This window comes from Equus asinus, chromosome 4, assembly GCF_041296235.1.
Source record: "Equus asinus isolate D_3611 breed Donkey chromosome 4, EquAss-T2T_v2, whole genome shotgun sequence".
Lineage (NCBI taxonomy): Eukaryota > Metazoa > Chordata > Mammalia > Perissodactyla > Equidae > Equus > Equus asinus.
In genome coordinates, this window is record NC_091793.1 from 100,461,306 (window position 1) to 100,484,313 (window position 23,008).

Consider the following 23,008-nt stretch of genomic DNA (forward strand, 5'->3'; position numbering starts at 1 on the left):
GGCACACTTATCTCAAAGAAAATTACTTTAACACCAGCCCTACTTTCACCACCCATCTTAGAATGGAAAAAGGCCTTCAATTATACTTACTAGCTGCTTTACAAAGGGTTCCCTCCACAGAAGAAACTTCACAGTTTCCTTTTTTCCATTCACCTGTCTTGGTGTGCAAAAAGGCACAGGTGTCAACCAGGTCCTCACCATCTTCTTGGTCTGTCCACTTATCAAATGTCATATTTGACTTATCAAACCACTTGAAACTCGAATCTGTCAGTTAAGGAATATTTTCAACATTATGACAGTATAAAAAGGTGTTAAAAGAAATCAAAGAAAAGGGTCTAGGATTAAAGGTAGAAAGTTACTAAGGTATGTCTGGTCTAAACTTTTGGTTGTAGAATTTAAATTGGAGGAATATATCCTGTCTACAGGCAAGTCAAAGGTATTGTTTCAAGAAAGTTCTGAAGGTGATCCCATTTTTGTAAAGAAAAAAAGTATATATTGTAACATTTTAATGGAGAAATATCCAAGAAAATAGTTAAAATATTAAGAGTAATCTTAGTAATTTCATTTCATTTTGAAAATAATTATATCTGTACTTTCTATTTTCTAAAGTGACAGTAAATACATTTACATATTATAACCTTGAGAGTTCAGTCTATCCTATTGTTGGCATTAATACTAATTTTTATGACTATCGTATTACAAAAATACTGAGCCTAGAACCACATTTAATCCAGACAGAATCAAATTTGACTCTCATGTGAGAGACACATTGAGCTGCTCAGGCAAAAGCTGTGGTACAAGTCATCGATCCATACTGAAAATTACCTGGAGACCACAGGAAACATCAACTTGAAGGAGAGAATTGAGGAATCTAAAAGAAAGTCATCAGTTTTATTAACATTAAGGGGAAAAAAAGTGAGATTCCACAAGGTAAGTATCACTTACCATCTGTGTCAAAAAACATGCCTAGTAGGATATCATCTGGGCCTTTCCATTGCTTTTTCAAAGTATCCAGTATAAAAGCATTTTCTTCTTCATTATGTATGCTTATCATGTCTGCTCCTGAAATTATTTTAGGGAGAACAAAAAGCATGTTCCAAAAATTAATGAAAATCTCGTGAAATATATAAAAGGTATTATAATACATACAGTATATTACACTTACATCCTTTTAAATTTAACTTGAGAATGTACCTTTCTGAAGAGACAATATAGTCACTCATGAGAAAAGTACAATGATAATGTGATAAATTGAACAGAATCATTTTATACTCATTCATTCACCTAGAGTTGATAATCTCAATTATAAACAGCAGAGAAATAAAACATCCTAGGAAGGTTACGCAGTAAAACACACTTTCTGTATCTCTCAATGTTTTTCCGTTTTTCCCACTCCCCTCCTCTAGCTACCATGGCTGCTCCTGCCGTCAGTTCACAGGTGTAGGGAGGAATACCTCTGAGCACACCCAGGAGAGCTGAAAAGTATGAGAGCAACTTGCCAGAGTAGTCTCAAGACCTAGTGATGCTCAAGCAACAAGCCATGTCTGACCTTTAACTCAGACTCATTAACTGGCCTTCATGTACCTGCTGCCCGAAACCTGTGCCTTCCCATATTTTCTTTCTTCTGGTCATCCTTAGAAAAGTCCTGGTTAGGGAAACTGACTGATAAAGGAGGTCCTCGTTCTCATTGGATGGTTGACTTTTCCTGGGACTCTTTCATCTGGTTCAAGAGTAAGGAGCAGCAGCCACATAGATTTTATGCCTCACATACGTTAACTTTTTTTTTTTAATCACAATCCGTAAGCTACATAGCATCCTATAAATATTAGCAGTAACTTCACTTTTCCAAGAGAGATTTAACCTTGTTTCTTCATCCAAAGATTCTCTTTCAAATTAAAAAGTCATTCCACTGTCTTAATTGGACAATACTTAGAAAACGCTAGTAGAATTAGTTTCTCTCAGGATATTACATGTTTTTGCAAGTGAAAACAAGTGAACGAATGATGACATCAAAGCTTATATTCATAGCAACCAGAAATCTGGTGGGGAGGGGACATCTAATCCCAGGGGAACAAAAAGGGTATCAAGGATATCCTTTTGGCTGTACTCAGCTAAATGAGGAATATAATGTCCAAATGTTCCTAAGAAACATGACTTTCAACCTCAGTAATTTTAGAAATAACAATCTTTTCCTATTATTTTCCAAGGAGAAGTTGTTGATCCTACACATATTTTAAAGTTATCTTGGAGGCTTTGTGTACCACAACTAATTCAAATATATGGAGAGATGAGGAAGAAGCCTTTCCTACTATTAAATTATGTTCTTCCAAAGTCATTCTGACTTAACAAGGCTCCTGAAGACTTCAGAATATTGTCTTAGATCAGTGGTTCTCCAATTTTAGTGTGCATCAGAATAGCCTGATGGGCTTGTTACATCAGAAGTGCTGGGCCCCCCACCCAGAGTTTCTGATTCAGTAGGAGTGAGATGAGGCCTGAGAATTTACATTCCTAATAAGTTCCTGGATGATGCTGATGCTGCTGATCCAGGGACCACACTTTGAGAATTACAGGAGACTTAAATAATAGGTTAATGTATTATGACATCACGCTAAAATTGATAATTTTTTGTAATAAGTTAACAGTTAAATGGAGAAGAGAAAGAGCTCCTATTATGTCCTGATATGGTAAGAAAAATTTGTATTAGGTGATTACTTTTACATCTTTTAGAAGAGGCTTTAAAAAAAACAATGTAACTACAGGAGGAAAGCAAATTACTATAGGGCCAAAAATCTCTCCAAAAATATACCATATTGTTAAGAAAATCACAAAGTGGGCAGACTAAAGCTCTATTGTAAATTAAAAAATAAAAAGGCAAACACCTTAATAGAAGAAAAAAATTGGTCTCAGACTGTTAAAAAGGCAATTCACCCTCACAAAAGGAAATACAACACAAGAAATGTGTGAAAAATGCAATCTCACTGGTAAAGAAATGAAAATTAAAACAAGACTTTAAGACTTGCAAATTAAACAGTGTTGGCCTCGTGTATAGAAAAATAGGAACTCATAAATGGCTGATTGGAGTAAAAATTAGTACAAGCTTTTTGGAGACAATTTGGCAAGATGTATCAAAAGCCCTAAAAGGAAGTACATATTCTTTGTCCCAACAATCCTTAATTTATGCTAAGGCAATCATTGGCTCTGTGCTCAAATAGGCACAATCATTAATGCTCATCCCATGTTGTTTATGACACTGAAAGATTGGAAATAATTTAATAACCAATATTAGAGGATTAACTAAATCAATTATTACATCTATATAGTGGAATAATGTACAGTTATTAGAAAATATGCATTCTATATTTACTGCCATGGAAAGACATTTTTAAAGGAAAATGCAGATGACATAACAGTTTGCCTCATATGATCCATATATATATATATGCAAACATTTATTAAAATATATTTGCCTGGGAGGGGTCTAGAAGAATGCTTACCAAGATGTTAATAGTCATTACATTTCCTTAGGGTGGTACAATTTAGGGTGGCTTTGTTTTATTTTTAAAATATTCATTTATGTGTTTTTCTAAGTTTTCTATAGTGATTTGTGCATTAATTGTGTAATTAAGAAAAAATTTTTAAAAGAAAAGAAAAAATAAGGCTGGTCTTTAAAATACTTAACAATATTTTTAATTAATCCAATGTCAGGATTCAGCAAGCTTCTCTCTCTGAGTCATATCTCCATTTTTAAAAGTCTATGATGGTTTTCTTATCAGTTCTAGCTGCTATCACCTCCTGTCTGTTAAATGTCATAGAGACTTTTAATCTGTTTTACCCTAGTGTACTTACTTGTACTTACTTGTGAAATGTGACCAAAATACTACTCTAGAAAAATCCTCAAGGGAAATATTTAACTAGGTTATAGTTTAGGTTTAAGTGTTCAGAGATGAGTTTTTCATTCTTTTCTCTGACCTTGTGGCAGCCAATGGAACTTTAATGATTTTTTACATTGTAATCTAATTAAATACTGTATAAACTTAAATTACTATGTCAGGCAAATAAGACATACTTTCATTTTCTTTAACAAATGACAGAATAAGTCCCTGAAGAATGCATGTGCTTAAGCAAATTTTTTTTACAATGCATTATCAGTGACAGTACCTGCTGAGATGTAATTTGGGTCTTTAATTCTTTTTATGACTAGTGACATAGCTCATAGGTCACAAAAGGAAAGATTAAAAATATTTTTTCTACTATAATGATAATATATAAATTAAAGGTAAATATTGCAATACAAGAAGAATTTTAGCCTCTCACAAGTATTTTCCTAAAGGAATAATAGTACCAAAAATAAGGAGAGGTAAATCAATTAAATTAGCACCAAGCACTGGGAATATTTCTATATACAGCTCTTTGCAGCCCAAAAGGTAACAAGTCACTTATTTCCTATGGTTTAGGATAAGATTTTGTTAGCTGTGAAGATGTTATAAATCCAAATATAAATATTCTAGTATTCCTTATGCTTTTTCTTCTTCAGACATAGGAAACACTGAATTCATGTCCACATACTGCTCCAAATCAAAATACTACCCTAGCTAAAAATAAGTACAATATTATTAATTAATTTTAGCTAATGTTCCGACTCATCAATGAAATGGGTATTTCCAGACTGGAAGCAAATGCAGAGGATTATCAGAAATGTATGAGAAATTTTAAAAAATCAAGTCAATAAGACAAACTGAATTTATAAAATTTTTACTGGGAAAAAAGACATTTTTTCTTTAGACATAGGAAAAATTTTATAAGCAAATTTGTGTACAACAATTTAAAATCCTTAAATGGCTACCCTGCTTGAACAAGTGGAATCAACGGACTTTGAAACAAGCAATCAAAAATCAGACCACAAAGTTTCTTGGTGTGTTCAATTTTATTTTGCTTGTTCACTAAAGAAAAATAGCAAATACAACTACAGTTAAATTGTAGAGGAAGTCAGTCAACAAGTATTTATTACACCTCTTTATAGTAAGGAGTTGCTTAACTGCTTAAGTAGTAAAGCTGGACAATGAACTTTGACCTTGTGATTCGTACAAGCAAACAGAGAATAGGAACATGTCTTTTCTTGGCTCTCAACCTCCAATATAATTTCTGTTATTGAAATCTGTATTTATTTCTAAGTATACCTAATATAAATGGCTTTAAAAAAATAGAAAATAGTTGTAGGGGGAACTCCATTTAAAGAATCTTGTAAGACCAGCAAAAGTCCTATTATTCAATTTCCTTGCAATGAAACCATATTGGCATGTTGGAAATTTTGTCTTGTTTTCAAAGAGCCAATATTCAACACAATTTCGCAGGTATGAGTTTTTCAAAGGGAAACAATAAATATCTATGGAGTACTACATGGCACTTAATAGGATTAAAAACTTCTATGCCTACATTTATGACTTCTATAATAAGTGAACATGATTTTAATTAAAGTATCCCTAATACAATTTGATATTCTTCCAAAATGTTATATTGGTGGATTATCAGAAATCGTGGTTTTTTAGATAAAAGGAGTTCTAACTGCTGGAGTTATAAATATGCCTAAGACAAAATTTAATGAAATGATCAAGAAATTTTTAGAAGTCACACAGTAATAAAAAGCACCTTTAAAGAATCAAGGACTCTCACCTCGCCATCATAGATATTCCAGTTGAAAAAGATCCTAGCTCACATCATAGTTTTAGTTTGTGCTGACAAGTATCACAAAACTTAGAGGTTTAACAATAAGGATGTGCTTTGGGCCAAACAGCCAAACTATAAAGAGCACCCAAGCACACCTTTTTAGAAATGACATTTTAAAATATTTCACAATGTGAAGTTATATTTCCCAGAGAAATTAAGCATATCCTCTAGCAAATAGCCTTTTTCTCATTTTTCTTTAACGTACCCTGCTTTTTACCACAGCCTCACTTCACGGTTCCTTGTAATCTGACATCTGCCCACACCGCATGCCTGAAACAGCACTTTCAGAGCAGAATGACAGAGTGATTACAAACTCTGGTCCTAAAATCAGACAGACTCTGGTTTGAATCCTGGCTCTGCCTGTGTGACCTTGAACAAATAACTGAACTTAATTTCTTCTCTTGATAAAAGGAAGCTAATAATAAATTACCTGATAACGTTTGTTATGATAATTAAAGCCAGGTAAAGTGATGTGTGTAAGCACAGGGCCTGGTACAGAGGACGCACATTAAATAGACACTGCTGTTGCTAAGGTTCTGTTGCTCTGCTTTGTCTAACTGTCTTCCAACTCAAGAGTTAAATGTATGCCCAATTCCACTGCCTGTGGCTTGTGTTTTGTAGAATAAAAGCTGTCCATTTATTATAAGGACTCAGGTAAAGATATGACAAAACCATTTTTTAAGAAATTAGTGAACACTTTTTACTGATTTGTGAAAAAGCAAAAAAGAATAAGCTCCTTACCATGGTCAGTACACTGATTTCTAACATCCTCTATGCTTTCTACTTTGATGGCTTCTTGAAGAAAAATGTAACAACTGTCTTGGAACTGAACCCAGGTAGATGAAGGACAGTCTATATGGAAAAAGAGAAACACTGTTAGATAACTTGAGAATAAGAATTTCATGAATTCCTGAAGACAAGGGTATTAGATAGTAGATTTTCACAGAAAAAAATGAAAGGCAATTTCTCTTGTTAATTTAGCAGGAAGGCTCTCTTCGTTAAAATAAGAAATCAGCTAGTGTGATAGGAATTTATTTTTCTCCATTGTATAGATGGGAAAAGAGAAACGTGCCAGTGATTCTCTTCTGATATGACAGAGCAAAGCTACAAGTATCTAGGTTGTCTCAGAATTCAGACATGTAAGTTACAGCATTATTACCAAGGAAACAAACTGTCAAGGAATACAACCAATCACAATTACAAGCTCACTTTGAAGGTTATCTTTGCAGTAGACAGTAACAATTTCAAAAGTCTTAAGAGTTTTACAAGATCTTTTTGTTGAAATTACATTCCAAGAACAGAGAAGAAAACAAGTTGCTAGATTATGAATATTCAGACAAGTTTTCCTATTGCACAGGAAAATAGATTGATGTTCTTATGAATGTTCTTAATTTAACACTTCATCAAAGCAGATTCTTTGAACAAGTTCTATGAAACAGAACCATCTCTCTTCTTCTATGGCTGTAGGGTAGAGGGGCATCTCCTTGATCTCTGTGTCTCCTTTTGTTGTTGTTCATTATAAAGGTGTATGTTTCTAAGCCTCAGCTCTGGAATTTCATTAGTTAGCATTAGAAGCAAAAGTAGACCTGTAAGAGCTTGATTTCACTGGCCAGAATGGAAAAAGGATACTAGGATTTTACTGAATTCCAGTGAATAAGGGAGCATAAGGCATTAATCTTCCGTATTCTCTTAGGTCTGTATAGGGAAAATCCCTAGGATTTCACCTAGTTTTATTTTCAAGTTCTGTATGTATTAGAATTTTAATATAAACAAGTAGAAAAAGGCCCTACTACAAACATCAGAACTTAACAATCAGCTATGTTAGTCTAAATTCAACAACCTTGATTTTACTGTAAAAAACTCATATTATGGCAGAGACCATTAGCTGTCCCCAGTACTTGACCTCAGCTTCTCATATAGACCTCAGCTTCTTATATAGCACAGCGTGTGTGGCCACCAAGCTAGATTGTTTCCCAGTCTTCTGGTAATTTCTGGATAATGAGGTGTGAACAAAAGTGAAATGTGCAAAATGTGCCTTTTAAAGGAAGGAGTATGCTCCCTGGACCATATTTCCTTTTTCCCCGTGGCTAAAATGTAGTTAGCCAACCTTAATCATGTAAACAATGGAAACAACCTAGGAATAACAGAGCAACAAGAAGGGTCCTAAGTGGAACCATCATATCACACTCAGATTGTAAAGAGAGAGAAAATAAACTTCTATCTTGTTAAGCTGTTGTTAATTCAGGTCACTGTATTAGCAGCTGGATCAATAATCTAATTAATACAATGGGCTACTTAAAATTATCCCAATATGTGAGATAGGAGTTTTTCCCTGGCCTCATACTGCTACATTTACTAGTTAAACCATCCAAAGATATACTAGCATGGGAGTAGGTGTCTCAAGATACAATTTCTTTTGTATACAGGCTTTTTCCTTCCTGCTGTTTTATAAGTACTTGCATTACACTTGTGACTACCTTGGCTTGAACTCTGGTAGGAATCTAGAACTTTTCCATTATGGTGGATTAAAGGTAGTTGGATGGAGATGTTTTAGCAGTAACCACTTTCCTTTGGGAAAATGCTCATAGTGAAACATGAGTTTCATTATGAATGAAAGTAAAAATAAAAATCTGGCTATAAAACTATGTGTGTAGTATGATCCGAAGATTTAAAAAGCAAGGAAGTCCAGAAAGGTTCAGGAATTGAAGACACCAGACACCTTTGTAAGAGGAGGGTGCAAGGGAGGACCTGAACACAAAGTGCTCGGTTGAAAGTCCCTGAGATCCTCTTCCTGAGAAACATTCCTCAGCCATCCAGTTTCACTGTACACATCTGCTGCTTTCTTCGAAAGTCTGGCCCTTACTCAGAGGAAAGGACTGACTGATTTCTCTATATCCACATCCAGACCATCGAACATGAAATCTAGGCCATCTATGTATACCACCCTCTCCAAAACATCATTACTGGACTTTATTTTGACTTCCATTTGCAATTTCATCACATGGTTTTCTCTCTTCTAAGCCATCATCCAATGGCCGTGTAAATTACCAGAAGGAAACAAGTCAGACAGACTTGGGTTTTTATCTTGGTGGTGAGAATTTGGACAACTTATTTCCTGTGTTTCCTCAGGAAAAAAGGGATTACATAAACCTCATTGGATTGTTTGAACAGTAGCTAAAAATCTACAAAGCTGCACAACATAGAGCTTAGTACAAGGAAGGTGCTCAAAACATGGAACTTCTATTAATTATCATTCTTGGTACCCTTCCCTACTAGACAGTGACCTCTCTGAAAATAGGGACTAAGCCTTATAAATCCCCAACACCTTGGATAGCTCCTAGGCTATAAGAGGGAATAAATATTTTGCTAAATGAATATTTATTCTAAAAAATATTTATACTAAAATATTTTGCTGAATGAATCCTGTCTCTTCTTCATCCTTTAAATAGCTTAATTTATCATCTCTTCAACATCTTCAAACACTCTCTTTCCAGTGTATTCATCTTTTCTTTCTGGAATCATTTCTTATATCCTAAAATATAACTGGATTGACCTTGCTGCCAATTCTAATACCTTCACTGGTATACTTTTTAAAAAGTAAACTTTTTATTGAAATATACATACAATGTGCAAGTCATAAATATACAGCTTGGTGGATTTTCATTAAATGATCATACCCAATATAATCATCAGTGAGATGAAGAAACAGAACATTAATCCCTTTTGGTCACCACTCCCCTCCAAAGGTAATCATTTTCCTCACTACTAACACCAGAGATTAGTTCTGCCTGTTTTTGAACTTTATAGTAATGAAGTCATACAGTATGTACTCTTTTGTGTCTGGCTGCTTTTGATAAACATTACTTTTATGAGATTCATTCATATTGTAGTGTGTAGCTGTAGGTTGTTCTTTCTCTTTGCTATATAGTATTGTATGAATTTATTCATCCTATTGTTGATGAATATTTGGGTAATTTCTAGTTTGTGGCCGTTACAAGTAATGCTGCTATAAACATCCTGTGCATATCTTTCGGTGCACATACGCATGCTTTCTTGTGGGTATAAAAATATTTCTATACCCACTAAATATTTCTATATAGAAATATAGAAAATTTCTATACCCAATTGTATAGAAATATAGAAATATACCGGCAATGTAGAAGTGGATTGCTGGATCATAGAGTGTCCATGTGTCTAGCTTTGGCAGATACTGTCAAACACTCTTCCAAAGTGGTTATAATTCTTACAAGCAGCAAGCAGATTTTTAAAAAAAAATCCACTTGAATAATCTTTGTCTTTTAAATAGAGTATTTCCATTAATATTTAATGTAGTCACTGATGTATTTGAGTTTATATCCACTATTTATATCTTACTATTTGTTTTCTATATGTCCTATTTGTTTTTCTTTTTTTTCCCCTTTGTTGTCTTCTTTTTGGATTATTAAACATCTTTATATTCCATTTTTTCTTTTAGCTTATTAATTGTATATTCTTTAATTGTATTTCTGTAGTGGGTACCTTGAAAATTACAATATGTAAAGGACTTATTAGTACCAAAAATTAGTACTTTTCCCACTTCCTGGACAATATTAGGATCTTACAAGATTTTAACCTCACTGACTTTCCTTCCTCTGTTGTTTTATTGCTATTTTGCATGGTTAATGCTCCTTTCGATTGAAACACATCCTTACCATCTCTGATGTTCTTCATTGCGTCTTATCTTTCTGTATTACTAACTCGGATAATTTTCCACCTGTCTCAAGAAATCCCTTTGGTGTTTCTTTAAGTGCAGGTTTACTACAAACTCCCTCAGCTCTTGATTTTCTGTAAATGTCTTTATATTGCCTTCATGTTTGAACGATTTTTTTTTTTTTTTGAGGAAGATTAGCCCTGAGCTAACATCTGTGCCCATCTTCCTCTACTTTATATGTAGAACGCCTACAACAGCATGGCTTGACAAGCAGTGTGTAGGTCCGCACCCAGGATCCGAACCGGCGAACCCCAGGCCGCCGAAGTGGAACGTGCGCACTTAACTGCTGCACCACCAGGCCGGCCCCTGAAGGATATTTTTGCAAATACAGAATTCTAGAATGACAGCTTATCTTTCATTAAAGATGTCATTTTACTGTTTTGGCTTCCATCATCCCTACTGAGAAATTAGCTGTCAGTCTGATTGCTGCTCTTTCTGGCTGCTTTCAAGATTTTCTTTATTTTGGGTTGTTAGCAATTTGACAGTGGTATGCCTGGTACTTTTTTTTAATCCTGCTAATAACTCAATGCACTTGTTGAATCTGTGCTTATTTTCGTTGGTCACTTTGGGAAAGTTCTTTGCCATTATCATTTCAAATAATGCTTCTACTCCATTTCCTCTCTCTTCCCCTTCTGGGACTCAAATTATGTCTATGTTCGACTTTTCACCATGTCTCTTGTGTTCCCTTTGCTTTTTTCTATACTTTTAATAGTTTTGGCTCTCTGTACTATAATTTTGTCTTTCTGATTTACTAATCTACTCTTCAGTTTTAACAAATCTGCTGTTAAACCCATCTATTAAGTTCATAATGTCAGTGATTTTTCAGTTATAGAATTTCAATTTGTTTATATTTTTATATATTCTGAGTCTCTGGTGAAGTTCTCAATCTTATTATCTATATTCTTGAACTTACTCAGTTATTTTAAAGTCCATTTCCGATAATTCTAATTTCTGGGTCACTTGTTGGTCTGTTTTTATTTGGGGTTTTTTTGCCCCCTTTAGCCTGTTTCTTGTTATCCTTGGTGTTTTTTATCAAATACCGGACACTGTGTAGGAAAATTGCAGAGGGTCTGGCTGATGTTATTCAGCAGCTGGAGTACTGAAGATTACCTTAGTACAGCCAGGATTGAGTCGACCTCAGGAGGGCTTACATCCTTTGTGAGGGCCCTTAACCGTGGATCCCAGCTGAAAGCCTGGAGATCGGCCTAGAGCCCTTTCTCTTTGGCAAGTTAATATTCAGATTTGTATCTCCTTACCACAAGACTGCTAAAAACTCTGCTCTGCTTTTAGCTGCTTAAAATTTTGGCAACTCTCCCAAAAGATACTGTAACACAGAATGTTGGGCTCACCTCAACAAACTGGCTTAGCACCCCTCTGTTGCCTGCAAATATGGTTCTTAGGGAATTTTATCTAGATTTTCTAGTTGATCTTTTTATTTTAAATAACGTTTTATTATTTACTTTTATTTGTTGTTGTTGTTGTTTTTTGTTTTTTTCCGAGGAAGATTAGCCCTGAGCTAACATCTGCCAATCCTCCTTGTTTTTCTGAGGAAGACTGGCCCTGAGCTAACATCATGCCCATCTTCCTCTATTTTATATGTGGGCCGCCTGCCACAGCATGGCTTGCCAAGCAGTGCCATGTCCACACCTGGGATCCAGGCCGGCGAACCCTGGGCCGCTGAAGCAGAACATGCGCACTTAACCACTGCGCCACCAGGCCAGCCACTCTAGTTGATCTTAATGGGAGTGTTAGTCTCCAACTCCATTATAGCCAGAAGCACAATTCCCTCTTTCACACTTGTGAACAAGTTATCAACAACTGTTCGTTCATCTATCCATCATCCATCCAACAAACATTTGCTGAGCTACTCCTCTGTGTCGGATATAATGGTGAGTGCAAAGGGGTAAGGATAAAGAGGAATGAGTCCTATACTTAAAGCGCTCAGTCTGATGGGAGCGTCAGATGCCCATATATAACAGATATTACACAGGCATGACAGGTAAAATGCTATGGGACTATAAAAGAAAGAGTACATAACTTGTAGAGTCAGGGAACATTTCAAAAAGGAGGCAACATTTGAGCTACAGCTCACAGGATAAATGAATTTGCCAGGCGGAAAATGAAAAAGAAGAGAAACTCCAGGCAGAAGGAATACCACAAAAAGTTACAATGACAGGCACGCAGTAAGGAGTCAAATATTGGTTGAATGAGTGAACTAGGCAGGTCCCCCCAAACCTTCTCCTCCTGCCAGATAGCGTCTCATGTATTAAGACAGGACAGAAAAAACAAGCAGTCATTTCTAGAATGAAACTCAAACTGAAAGTCGCATGGACAGATACTCTGAATTGCAAACTTCGATTTTCTTTTTCTTCTTTTTTTCCTCCTACTTTCTTCAGGCTCTTTTGTTGTTTTTTCCTTAGCCTTATGGAATTTTTAAAAAATTGAAATGGGAACAGATTCCATTACCATGTTTAATGACACCTAAAACACCTTTATAATCATTGGAAGTTCTTGAACCATGGGTTGAGAAATGCTCTCTTGTATTATTTCTAGTCAAAGCTACACATAGTATTTTCTATTGATAATAACTCAAAAATATAAAAAAATTTGAACTACTGTTTATATGGAATAAAGCATGTCTATTAAGTATAAAAAATATAAAGTGAAGTAAAATTTCACATTACTTCTTTGTACATTTATAGTTCTTATGCTTTATACATTACATTGAACTCTGATCTCTAAACCATCTATTGATTAAAGAAATTCTTATTTCAGTGGCAGTTCATGTGTCAACTCTCCATGAAGTGTCCTTCCCTCACCTGCCTTAACCTCTGACTCCTCTGAACTTCTACAGGACTTTGCATTACACTATGTGTGAGAGGCCTTTTCTGGTTACAAGGACTAAAGACTTGCTAAGCTTACCCCAAATGACAGAGATCTATTGTAAGGATACATGGGGTAGTAAGAAAGCTGAGGATAGTATCTCAGCAGTCCAATAGGATTCTTAGGGTTCTTATACCAGGTCCCCTCTTGAGCTGCTGTCTAGCCAAGAGTAGTGAGCCTTTCATTTGGGAACGATCCCTATTTCGATCAGCTGTGGCTAGGGTGGTGAGCATAATGTGGCACACACCATGAGGACCTATAAATAAGAACCACAGGTAGCCATTCTTCTTCGAAAAGGGACTGTGTTACCCTTTGATGACCTACACCCATTCACATGCACATGGATCAGATCCTGCTATGTATGGAGTCATCTGATACTTATGCCATTTTTTCAATTGGACTGTTAACTGCATAACAACAGAGACCATGTCTTAAATCTAACTGTACCCCGAATAAAAGCTATCATAAGGTCTTGTACATAACACAAGATAGCATGCAGAGAAGTAGGACACTGCAGGGTTCTGATTAAGCTTATTAGGCTGTGGAGAACTCTGGCTCTGACTACATGATCTTGGGTATGTTACTTAACCTTACCGTGTCCCAGTTTCCTCATTTGTAAAATGGGGATGATAACAGTACGTATCTCAGGGGGTGGTTGTGGGAAGATTGTTCTAGGTGCTAGGGATTCCACAGGAACAAAAAGGAAAAGAATTCCTGCCATCCTGGAGTGTATGTCCTAGTTGAGGCAGATAGACAAAGGCAAGATAGGTAAGTAAAATATTTGTTAGATGGTGTTTTATATTTAGATGGTATATTAGTGAACTCTTGCTGTGTAACAAATTAGAGGCTTAAAACAACAAAAAACCTTTATTATCTCACAGTTTCTCTGGGTTGAAAATTCAGACGCAGCTGCATAGCTGGGAGATTCCGGTTTGGGGTCTCCCATGAAGTTGCAGTCAAGATGCTGGCCAGGGCTGCAGCCATCAGAAACTGAACTGGGGCTGGATGATCAGCCTCTAAGAAGGCTCTCTCTTCTGCATGGTGAGTGGGTGCTGGCTGTGGGTAGGAGGCCTCAGTTCCTCACCATGTGGACTTCTCCACAGGGCTGATTGAGGGTCCTTATGACATAGCAGGTGGCTTCCCTCAGAGCAACTGATTCAGATGAGAACAGGGTAGAAGTGTAATGTTTTTTATAATCCAGCCTTGGGAGTCACACTCTATGATTTCCACAATATCCTGTTGGTAATATGGGTCAGCCCTATTCAGCACGGAGGTGAGCTACACAAGAGTATGAACACCAGGAGGTGAGAATCATTGGAGCCATCTTGGAGGCTAGCTACCACAGACAGTGATAAGTACTAAGGAGAAAAGTGCAAGATCCTGAGTGTAGAGTAGGGGTTAGGGTTGCAATTTTAGAAAGGTCTCTAAGAAAGATCTCATAAATGTGACATATAAAAAAAGATCTGAATGAGCTGAAGGAAAAAAGCCATGTGGCTATCTAGGTCAGACAGAGGGAAGGGCAAACACAAGGCCCCTGAGATGGGAGTATGATGATGATAATGATAATCGTGGTGACTCAAAGACCACTGTGGAATAATTAAATAAGCAATATGTGATACGACCAGAAAAGCTATAGGCAGAAAAACAGAAAACAAACTGTTAACTCACTTCCTCAAAACTTTCAACTGCCTTCTCCTTAGGCTCATTTCAGCCTTAGCAGTAACTCCAGTTAATTCAGCACTGAACTCTTCTTCTCACGCTGCAGGTCAGAGCGTGTGTGTGGAGACAAGCTTTAAACACTACTCAAGAGAGAGATTTTTACTTCGAGAAGAACAGTGTTCAAATAGAGGCTGGATACCTCCAGAGGAAAGTTGTTGAGGTTCATGCACCTCATGAGCAGAAGGCTAAACTAAGTCTTCTTCAGTGCTAAGTGTCTTTGCTATAATCCTGTTATAATTAAAAAACTGCCTCCCCAAAATACTGCCATAAGTTTTCAATTACAGGTTCAATTACATTTTCTATAAAAATATATTTCAATAAATATACTTCACTCGAAGAGAAAAAAGCCCTGCCCACAATGCTCTCTGCGAAGTGTTCTCTGTTACTCTTACTTCGCAGCAGTCCTGAAAGATAGGTTCTTATTAATAATGCACCTAAATGACTCTTTATGGGTTTTATAATTCTACTAATTTATACAGAAATTTAGGAGCCTGATGAAAATTTTAAAAGCTTGCACTTAACATAGCTCCAAAATTTTCCATACAGATCCTCTGTCTAAAATTACCATGTGATAAAAGAATAAAATGGCATATCCACAAGAATATTTTGCATTACTGGTCAGTTCTAATAGAACTCTCTGTTTCCTTATAATTTCCTTTTTTGAACAACCAGGCACAGCATAAGAGGAAGTGATCCTTGAGACATATTGTTCTGAGTGTTAATAAAGGAAAGGCAAAGATTGTAATTTTTTCCACGTCAGTAATAAGACCTTTGCCCCTCTCCTGTTAAGCTATGAGTTGCAGCCACTTACCTTCCACAAGGGCAACTGTGGCAGAGACAGAGGAAGAAGAGGCGCTGTTTGTTACATTTCCTACATACAGACGAGGGAGTGGTGGTCCAAGTCCCTGCCTAACCCAGAGGGCCTGTGGCTGGACCCTGGGCTGTAAAGTCTCCCTGAATCGCAAGGAAATTGAGCGCTCTGACACTCCATCCCCTCTCCACGTCACCCTTCCTGACCTGGCTTCCAAGACGTCCACCTCCATCTTCTCCCCTCATGTCCCTTCTCAGAAGAGCTGTCATGACATTTACTCATAGGAAGGGGTGCCAGTGTTACTCTGCATCTTTCTCGTTGGGCATCAAGGATCCATTTTCTTAGAAATTCAGTCTCAAGATTTGCCTTTAAAATCTAAAATAACCCACAAAAGGAATGAAATACTTGATATGTATCAGAAAAATTTGTGGGCAATCACCCTGTTTCCGTTGTCAACACATAAGCACATTTTTAAAAGCTTCTCAACAATGAAAGAAGTCCTGAAACAATACCTAACTGTAATTTCACTTTTTCATTGGAAGAAAAATATTTCACATTTCAAAATTTACAAAAATATGTCTGAGATAATTTCCCCTGAAACATAACTGTGTCATCCATAAAGGTCAGAAAAAGTCACATCAGTAGATTAACATGATTTAATGCTTTGAATTCAATTATGAGGTGAGTTTGCAGCAGAGGTAAAACAATTTGAAAGAAACTGCAATCCCATTATCTCCTCTACTTTTAAAATCATTCATCTAAATTTTTTGTTGTTTTATTATATAAAATTAGAATAAAGTACAGAAATGCAAATCAAAACAAAACAAAAATCCACAAGACAATCAAGTCTGCTGTTTTGAAGCTTCCTTCTGGTAAGGGGAGCGACAAGAAAGGGCTTTGAAGAAGATGAAACATAGGGATGTGATAGAGAGTGTGGAGGTGTTCACAGGTCTGAGGAGGTGACATATGAACAGAGATCTGAATGATGGGGGTAGGGGCAGCCATGCCACGGACCAGGGAAGGGGAGGGTGGTCCGGGCAGAAGAACCAGCAGGTCTTCGAGTCCCGAGGAGGTCAGCGTGGATAAACAGATTGAATGGCAGGAAGGGTGGTAAGAGATAATGTCGGGGAGGAAGGCAGGGGCACCTCATCCTAGCCTTATAGGCTATGGAAATTCAAAATTAGTAACCAGATTCTGATTCACATGATGACCACAGAATGACGATTTACTCTGAACATGCGTATATTCACCGTCTCATGCCCCCATGGTAATTCACTGACTCAAGGAACACAGACTGATCATCAGTGTGCAAAAAGCACCAATACAGAAGGACTTTTTAAAAGAGATGCCATGGAAGCTTACTCAGGAATTTAAAGAATGTTTTGTTCATTGTGATCTTCAAGATAACAACTAACAATTTAAGATTACTTACACAAATAAACCCCCAAATAACGGAGAATGATAGCAGTGATTTCCATTTCAACATTAACTTGATACTTTATGCAATACAGTAGGAGCTTTTCTGATAAGATCTTGCCTTTCAGCTAATTCTGTGATAACCTTGAAAAGCTCTTTCTTGACTCAGTTCTAAGCCGAATATGACTCCTGATCTTGTCTAGAGAAGAGATTTGTGAAGTATTATGATGAAAACATAGTTTTCCAGCCGTATATCATCAACCTGTAGGTGAATGTACTCAGTAACCATAAACATCCAACACACATAAAGTGGCACTCATGATGTTTTCTGGTTGCAATAATGACCTTTCATTTTGTGTGAAGAGAATAAAGAGAAGGAATCCAAGATTTACCGTGCCTGTAATAGGCACTAGACAGATAGTTCTCACTTAGTGCTCACCACAGCCCTGTGGGGTGTTATCTTCATTTTATTGAAGTGCGATGAGTTAGGCAACTTGATCAAGGCCACACAGTTTGTACCTAACTCTGAAGCTCACACTCTTTCTAAATGAATCCTTAAAGCCTCCTGAGAGAAGCTGATTAATTAATAGCATTAATTGGATTCAGCATGCACTTCTTCTAAAGCTCCTGAAAAGCCCATTTAACCATACTGGACTTATAAAAGGAAAAAGAATAAAACTGTGCAAAGATAGCTTGTCCTTTATTGCTGGTCAAAATAGCTTCTCTGAAGCCTTCAAAAAAAAGAGAGAACCATCGAAATCTAGACACTGATTTTTTAAAAACATCTGACAGAAAGGTAGTTTTTGACTAGCCTGAAGTATGAAGGCATGGCAATCCAGAGGGTGGGTTAAACAGGCATTTCGATGTCACCGGCAAGAGTCACCAGGGTGTACACACAGAGGGCTCAAAACGATTAGCCTTCACAGACTCTCTAGACCAGACTGTCTTAGAGAAAACTGATGTGTTCAGTTTGAATAGTGGGAAAATCAGCACGTCTTGTTTCTGCTCCTCCAGAGGCCACAGACAGCATAACTGGTTATAAATGCTGGCCCACAAAGCTTTCAGGAAAGATTTGAGTCTGTAAGCAAGTTCTGAGCTACTTATTCTGCTGCTGGCTCCAACACCGAGAACCCATAAAATATGCCTGCCTGTCAGCAGCTTCCAGCAGGAACTCATAAAATGGCAGTGAGATTCAGGAAAAGAGGCCCCAAACTCTTGCATAATCATTTTATTTAAACCCAAACAAATATTCACTTAGTTCTTGTTTATTTTGCTCTTGAATTCCTGGAATTGTCCAATTAATAGTGTTTTGGGATGGAAGTCTTTGCCCAGAGTTTCCTCATCGACATTTTTGACATGATTGTATGGGACACTTGTTTAAAAAACAAAAACAAAAACAAAAAAACACATATTCAATAGAATTGTCTGTTTCCCTCAGGAGTCATTTTGCAAGCGACTGACTAATCATGAGCAATTTTTCAGATGTCACTTGCACAGGAGCACTCTAAACTTAAAGATTTTAAAATCATACGACTTAGGTGGACTCCAAGCTTGGCCTGTTCACGTCCCACTTCGATCCGGGGGTTATCTGGCTGAACTCTTCCTGTTTCAATAACTTGAACAGCAACCAATTGAACAAACAACGCCACGAGCAGAAGAGGGCCTGCTCCCCCCACCCCCACCCCCACCCCCACCCCCTGCCCCGCTGCGCACGAGCTGGGGACATCGCGGCCAACTTACTCGCGTCTCATTTCAGCCCCCAATGGCCCTGAAACTATGCTCGTCGTGGGACTCTAGGGCCCTCTGCCCCCTGTCAGTTAGCCCCCGTTTGGGGCCCCTCTCCGCGGAGTGGGGGCTGCGCTGAGGATGTGGACACCGTGGAAGAGAGAGGGCTCTCTCGGATCCTCGGCGACCCCCTTCCCTGGGGCGCTGTCTCGGAACCCACTGAACGGGAGGAGAGTAGGGCATGACCAGGCACCAGGGTCCACGCGGGCGCACGGGGCGGGCGTGCGGGTGACGGCCAGATGCCAGGTGGGGATGCAGCCCCTCGGGGCAGCCCTCGGGCAGGGAGGGGTGGAGAGTCTTCGCCGCCGGGCAGGGGCCGAAGGCGGTCGCGCGGGGTCCGGGCTTCCAGGCCGAGGAGGGGGCGCGGCAGGGGGCAGCTTACCCGCGACGGCGGCGGCGGCGAGGCCCAGCAGCGGCAGCAGGAGAGCGGCCAGCGCGGCCCGGGGCATGACGGCGGGTGCGGGCGCCGAGCGCGGCGCTTCTCGGAAGTGCGGAGCGCCGCCCGAGCCCTCCCTCCGAGCTGGCCCCGCGGGGAGGGGAGGGGCCGCGGGGAGGGGGCCCCCCTGGTGCTGACCCGGGCAGCCACATCCCGCTGGCCCGCTGCCTTCTGGAACGTCTCTCCGTAATTTCTAAAACTTTTCATTTGGACTGAAATAGTTTCAGACTCTCAAAAATGTTGCAAAAATAGTACAAAGAGTTTCCGTAATCTTTCAACCAGCTTCTCTAAATATTAACATCATCTATGACTCCAGTACAATGATCAGAATACTATTAACTAATCTACAGGCCTTATCATATTTCGCCAATTGTCACTCTAATGTTCTCTTTCTCTTCTAAAATCCAATCCAGGATCATACATTGCACTGAGATGTCGTGTCTCCTTGGTCTCCTTCAATGTGGGACAGTTCTGTCATTCTTTCTTTCACGATCTCAACCCTTTCTGACCCTTTCTATGCCTTTAATAGTCCAGTCTGAAATGGAGTGGTTGCACCAAGAAATCTGATCAGAGTCCATGAGGAGCGTCACAGTGTCCGAGGCAGTAGGGGCCGTCATCATTTACTGAGAAGGGACATGACTATACGCATGAGGACACAGTGAGGGCCAAAACACAAACCCGAGCCCAGGTCTTCTGCTGGACGCTGCCACCCATTCCAGGTTCAGCTCCTTTGCCAAAGTATTAAGGTCTTGCTCAACTTGTTTTCGTTCTTCTTCTCAGGCTGTCAATGATGGATTTATATACTAAACCCAAACTCTAAGCAACTCGTTTCCAAGTTACCCCATGTTTAAATGTTCAAACATTCTGCTCCTGGACGCTTCTATCGTGCTACCTACAGAAGTAAAGTTCACAGTTCTGTGCAGTCATGCACAGAATTGAGAAAGTTCTCTCCACGTTCAGCTCAGGCACCAAAGTATATTTTATCACTGTGGATTACTTTGCATTAAACTAATTTTCAAATAATGGTTAGATTTACAATAGAGTTGGCATCCTAACAAATCATTTTAATTTAGGCAAGTAACCCATTTCAACAGTGTTTTGTTTCTAGGTCATTGAACTAAGGGACAGTATATTTTTTCCCCTGTTAACTTTGATGCACACTTCCTCATTTTTTTATGCTAATATGACAAAACAGACTACTGACTACCTCTGTGTGGGTCACTGTGATATTTTATTAAAATCTCTCACTATAATGCTCTACTTTCCAATCACACCTCACACCTTTTATTTCTCCATCTCTTTCACTCCAATTTACCTCCACTTTGACCTCATTCCAGATTCCAGTCCCTTGACTTCATCTTCCCCAGCCTTTTATTTCTCCCTTCTCCATCCAGCCTGGGTACCCTACCCTCCCTTCTTCCTCTGTTGCGTCCACCTGGCCAACTCTGAACATGGGGGTCTTTTTTTTTTTTTTTACAATTAAAAGTTTTTCCATAGCTTTATTGAAATATAATTGACATATAACATTGTGTAAGTTTAAGGCGTACAACGCATTGATTTAACACACTTATATATTGCAAAATGATTACCACCATAGTGTTAGTTAATACTTTCATCCCATCACATAATTATTTCTCTTTTTGTGGTAAGAATACTTAAGATCTACTCTTTTAGCAACTTTCAAGTATACAATCCAGTATTACTAACAATAATCACCATGCTGTACATTAGATCCCCAGAACTTACTCATCTTATAATTGGACGTTTGTACCCTTTGTCCAACATCTCCCCATTCCCCCCACTCCTTAGCTCCTGGTAACCACCACTTTACTCCCTGTTTCTAGGAGTTTGGCTTTTTTAGATTCTACACGTAGGTGATATCATACAGTATTTGCCTTCCTCTGTCTATTTCTTTTTTTTAAATTGAGATATAATTGGCATATAACATTATATTAGTTTCAGGTGTACAACATGATTCAATATTTGTATATATTGCAAAATGATCACTACAATTAGTCTAGTTAACATCTATCACCATATATAGTTACGAAAAATTTTTTTCATGTGATGCTGCCATTTCATTTAGCATAATGCCCTCAAGGTTCATCCATATTGTTGCAAATGGCAGTTTTCTTCTTTCTCGTGGCTGAGTCATATTCTATTATAAATATATATATTATAATGGATATACATATCATGATATATATCCATTATAAATAAATAAAATAAATATATATTTATTAATAAGTAAACAAACATATCTATCTATATAAAAATATATATCACATTTTTTTTATCCATTCATCCATTGATGGACACTTAGGTTGCGTCCGTGTCTTGGCTATTGTAAATAATGCTGCAATGAACATGGGAGTGCAGATATCTCTTCAAGATCCTGTTTTTGTTTCCTTTGGATATACACCCAAAAGTGGGATTGCTGGATTATATAGTAGTTCTATTTTTAATTTTTTGAGGTCTCTTCTTTCTTCTTCACAGACTCCTTTTCCTCAACTTTACTGAAGTAACTGGAGACAGGTAGAAGAGATCAATCAATCTTCCTGATATTTGTCACTACAAAAATATGGCTTTTAATTCATCTGGGCCCTGTATACCTCTTCTGTGATCCTTTTATTTTCTTTTGGTTATTGTCCTCATCAGGTATTTCAATTTTTTATTACTCTCTTCAATCTGGGACCCAGGTTGCTACCCACGATTCTCAGCAGAAGTCCTCACCTTCTATTCAACAGGAAAATGGGGGCCATCATGTGTAGACAAACATCTTCAAATACATCTGCTCTTCCTTTCTCTTTCATGCAGGTCCTCCTCTTGTGACCTCAGAGAGGAAGGCTTGCTTCCCCCCATCCCATCCAAACCTCATTTCTTGTTCTGTGGGCTTAGAACTGCCCCTCTCATCCCATCTTCTCCAAGATCTTCTGCCATTAATGACTCCCCCTCTCTCCCCTGCATCATCAACTTCTGTCTACTGTTTTTGGTTTTTGTTTGTTTTTCATTCCTCTCAGCTTCTAAACCCAGGAATCTCTTTCCCTGCTCCTTTGGAAAAAACCCTTCTTCAACCCTCCTTCTCCCTCTAGCTATGGCCCGACCCCTTTCCTTTCCATACTTCTCTCAGGATTTCATGTCTGGAATTTTCTAATTTCCCTTTCACTTTTCAGCTCACTCCCATCTGGATTCTGGCTCCACCGCTCTGCTGCATTCCCATTGGCTAAGATCACCAATGTCTTCCTAATTCCTGGAGTCCAGTTTTATCTAACTTTGCCTCTTTGTTGTTTAGCAATTGGAGCAATATTGACTTGACACTACATTGTGTTAAAAGGGTATTTGGCCAGGGGACCAAAACGCTAGGACTTCTCAGGCCTAACATCAACCTATATAAGGTCCCAGGGGAAGGTCCCTGGGCTGGGCATTGCTGAGCCCCCTTTTGGCCTGAGATAGTCAGGTCGAGACAACTTTAGACCAAAACAAC

General features: G+C 38.2%; 1 protein-coding gene across 1 annotated transcript in view; it reads right to left on the reverse strand.

Annotated features, from left to right (window-relative positions):
* Positions 1-23,008, reverse strand: part of LY75 (lymphocyte antigen 75) — a 129,537-nt gene that overhangs the window by 10,674 nt on the left and 95,855 nt on the right. Inside the window, exons 35-37 of the mRNA XM_014859809.3 lie at positions 6,466-6,576; positions 946-1,062; positions 91-264 (exon numbers count right to left, since the gene is read on the reverse strand). Of these exons, the coding sequence (XP_014715295.1) occupies positions 91-264; positions 946-1,062; positions 6,466-6,576 (402 nt within the window). The remainder of the gene's footprint in view (positions 1-90; positions 265-945; positions 1,063-6,465; positions 6,577-23,008) is intronic.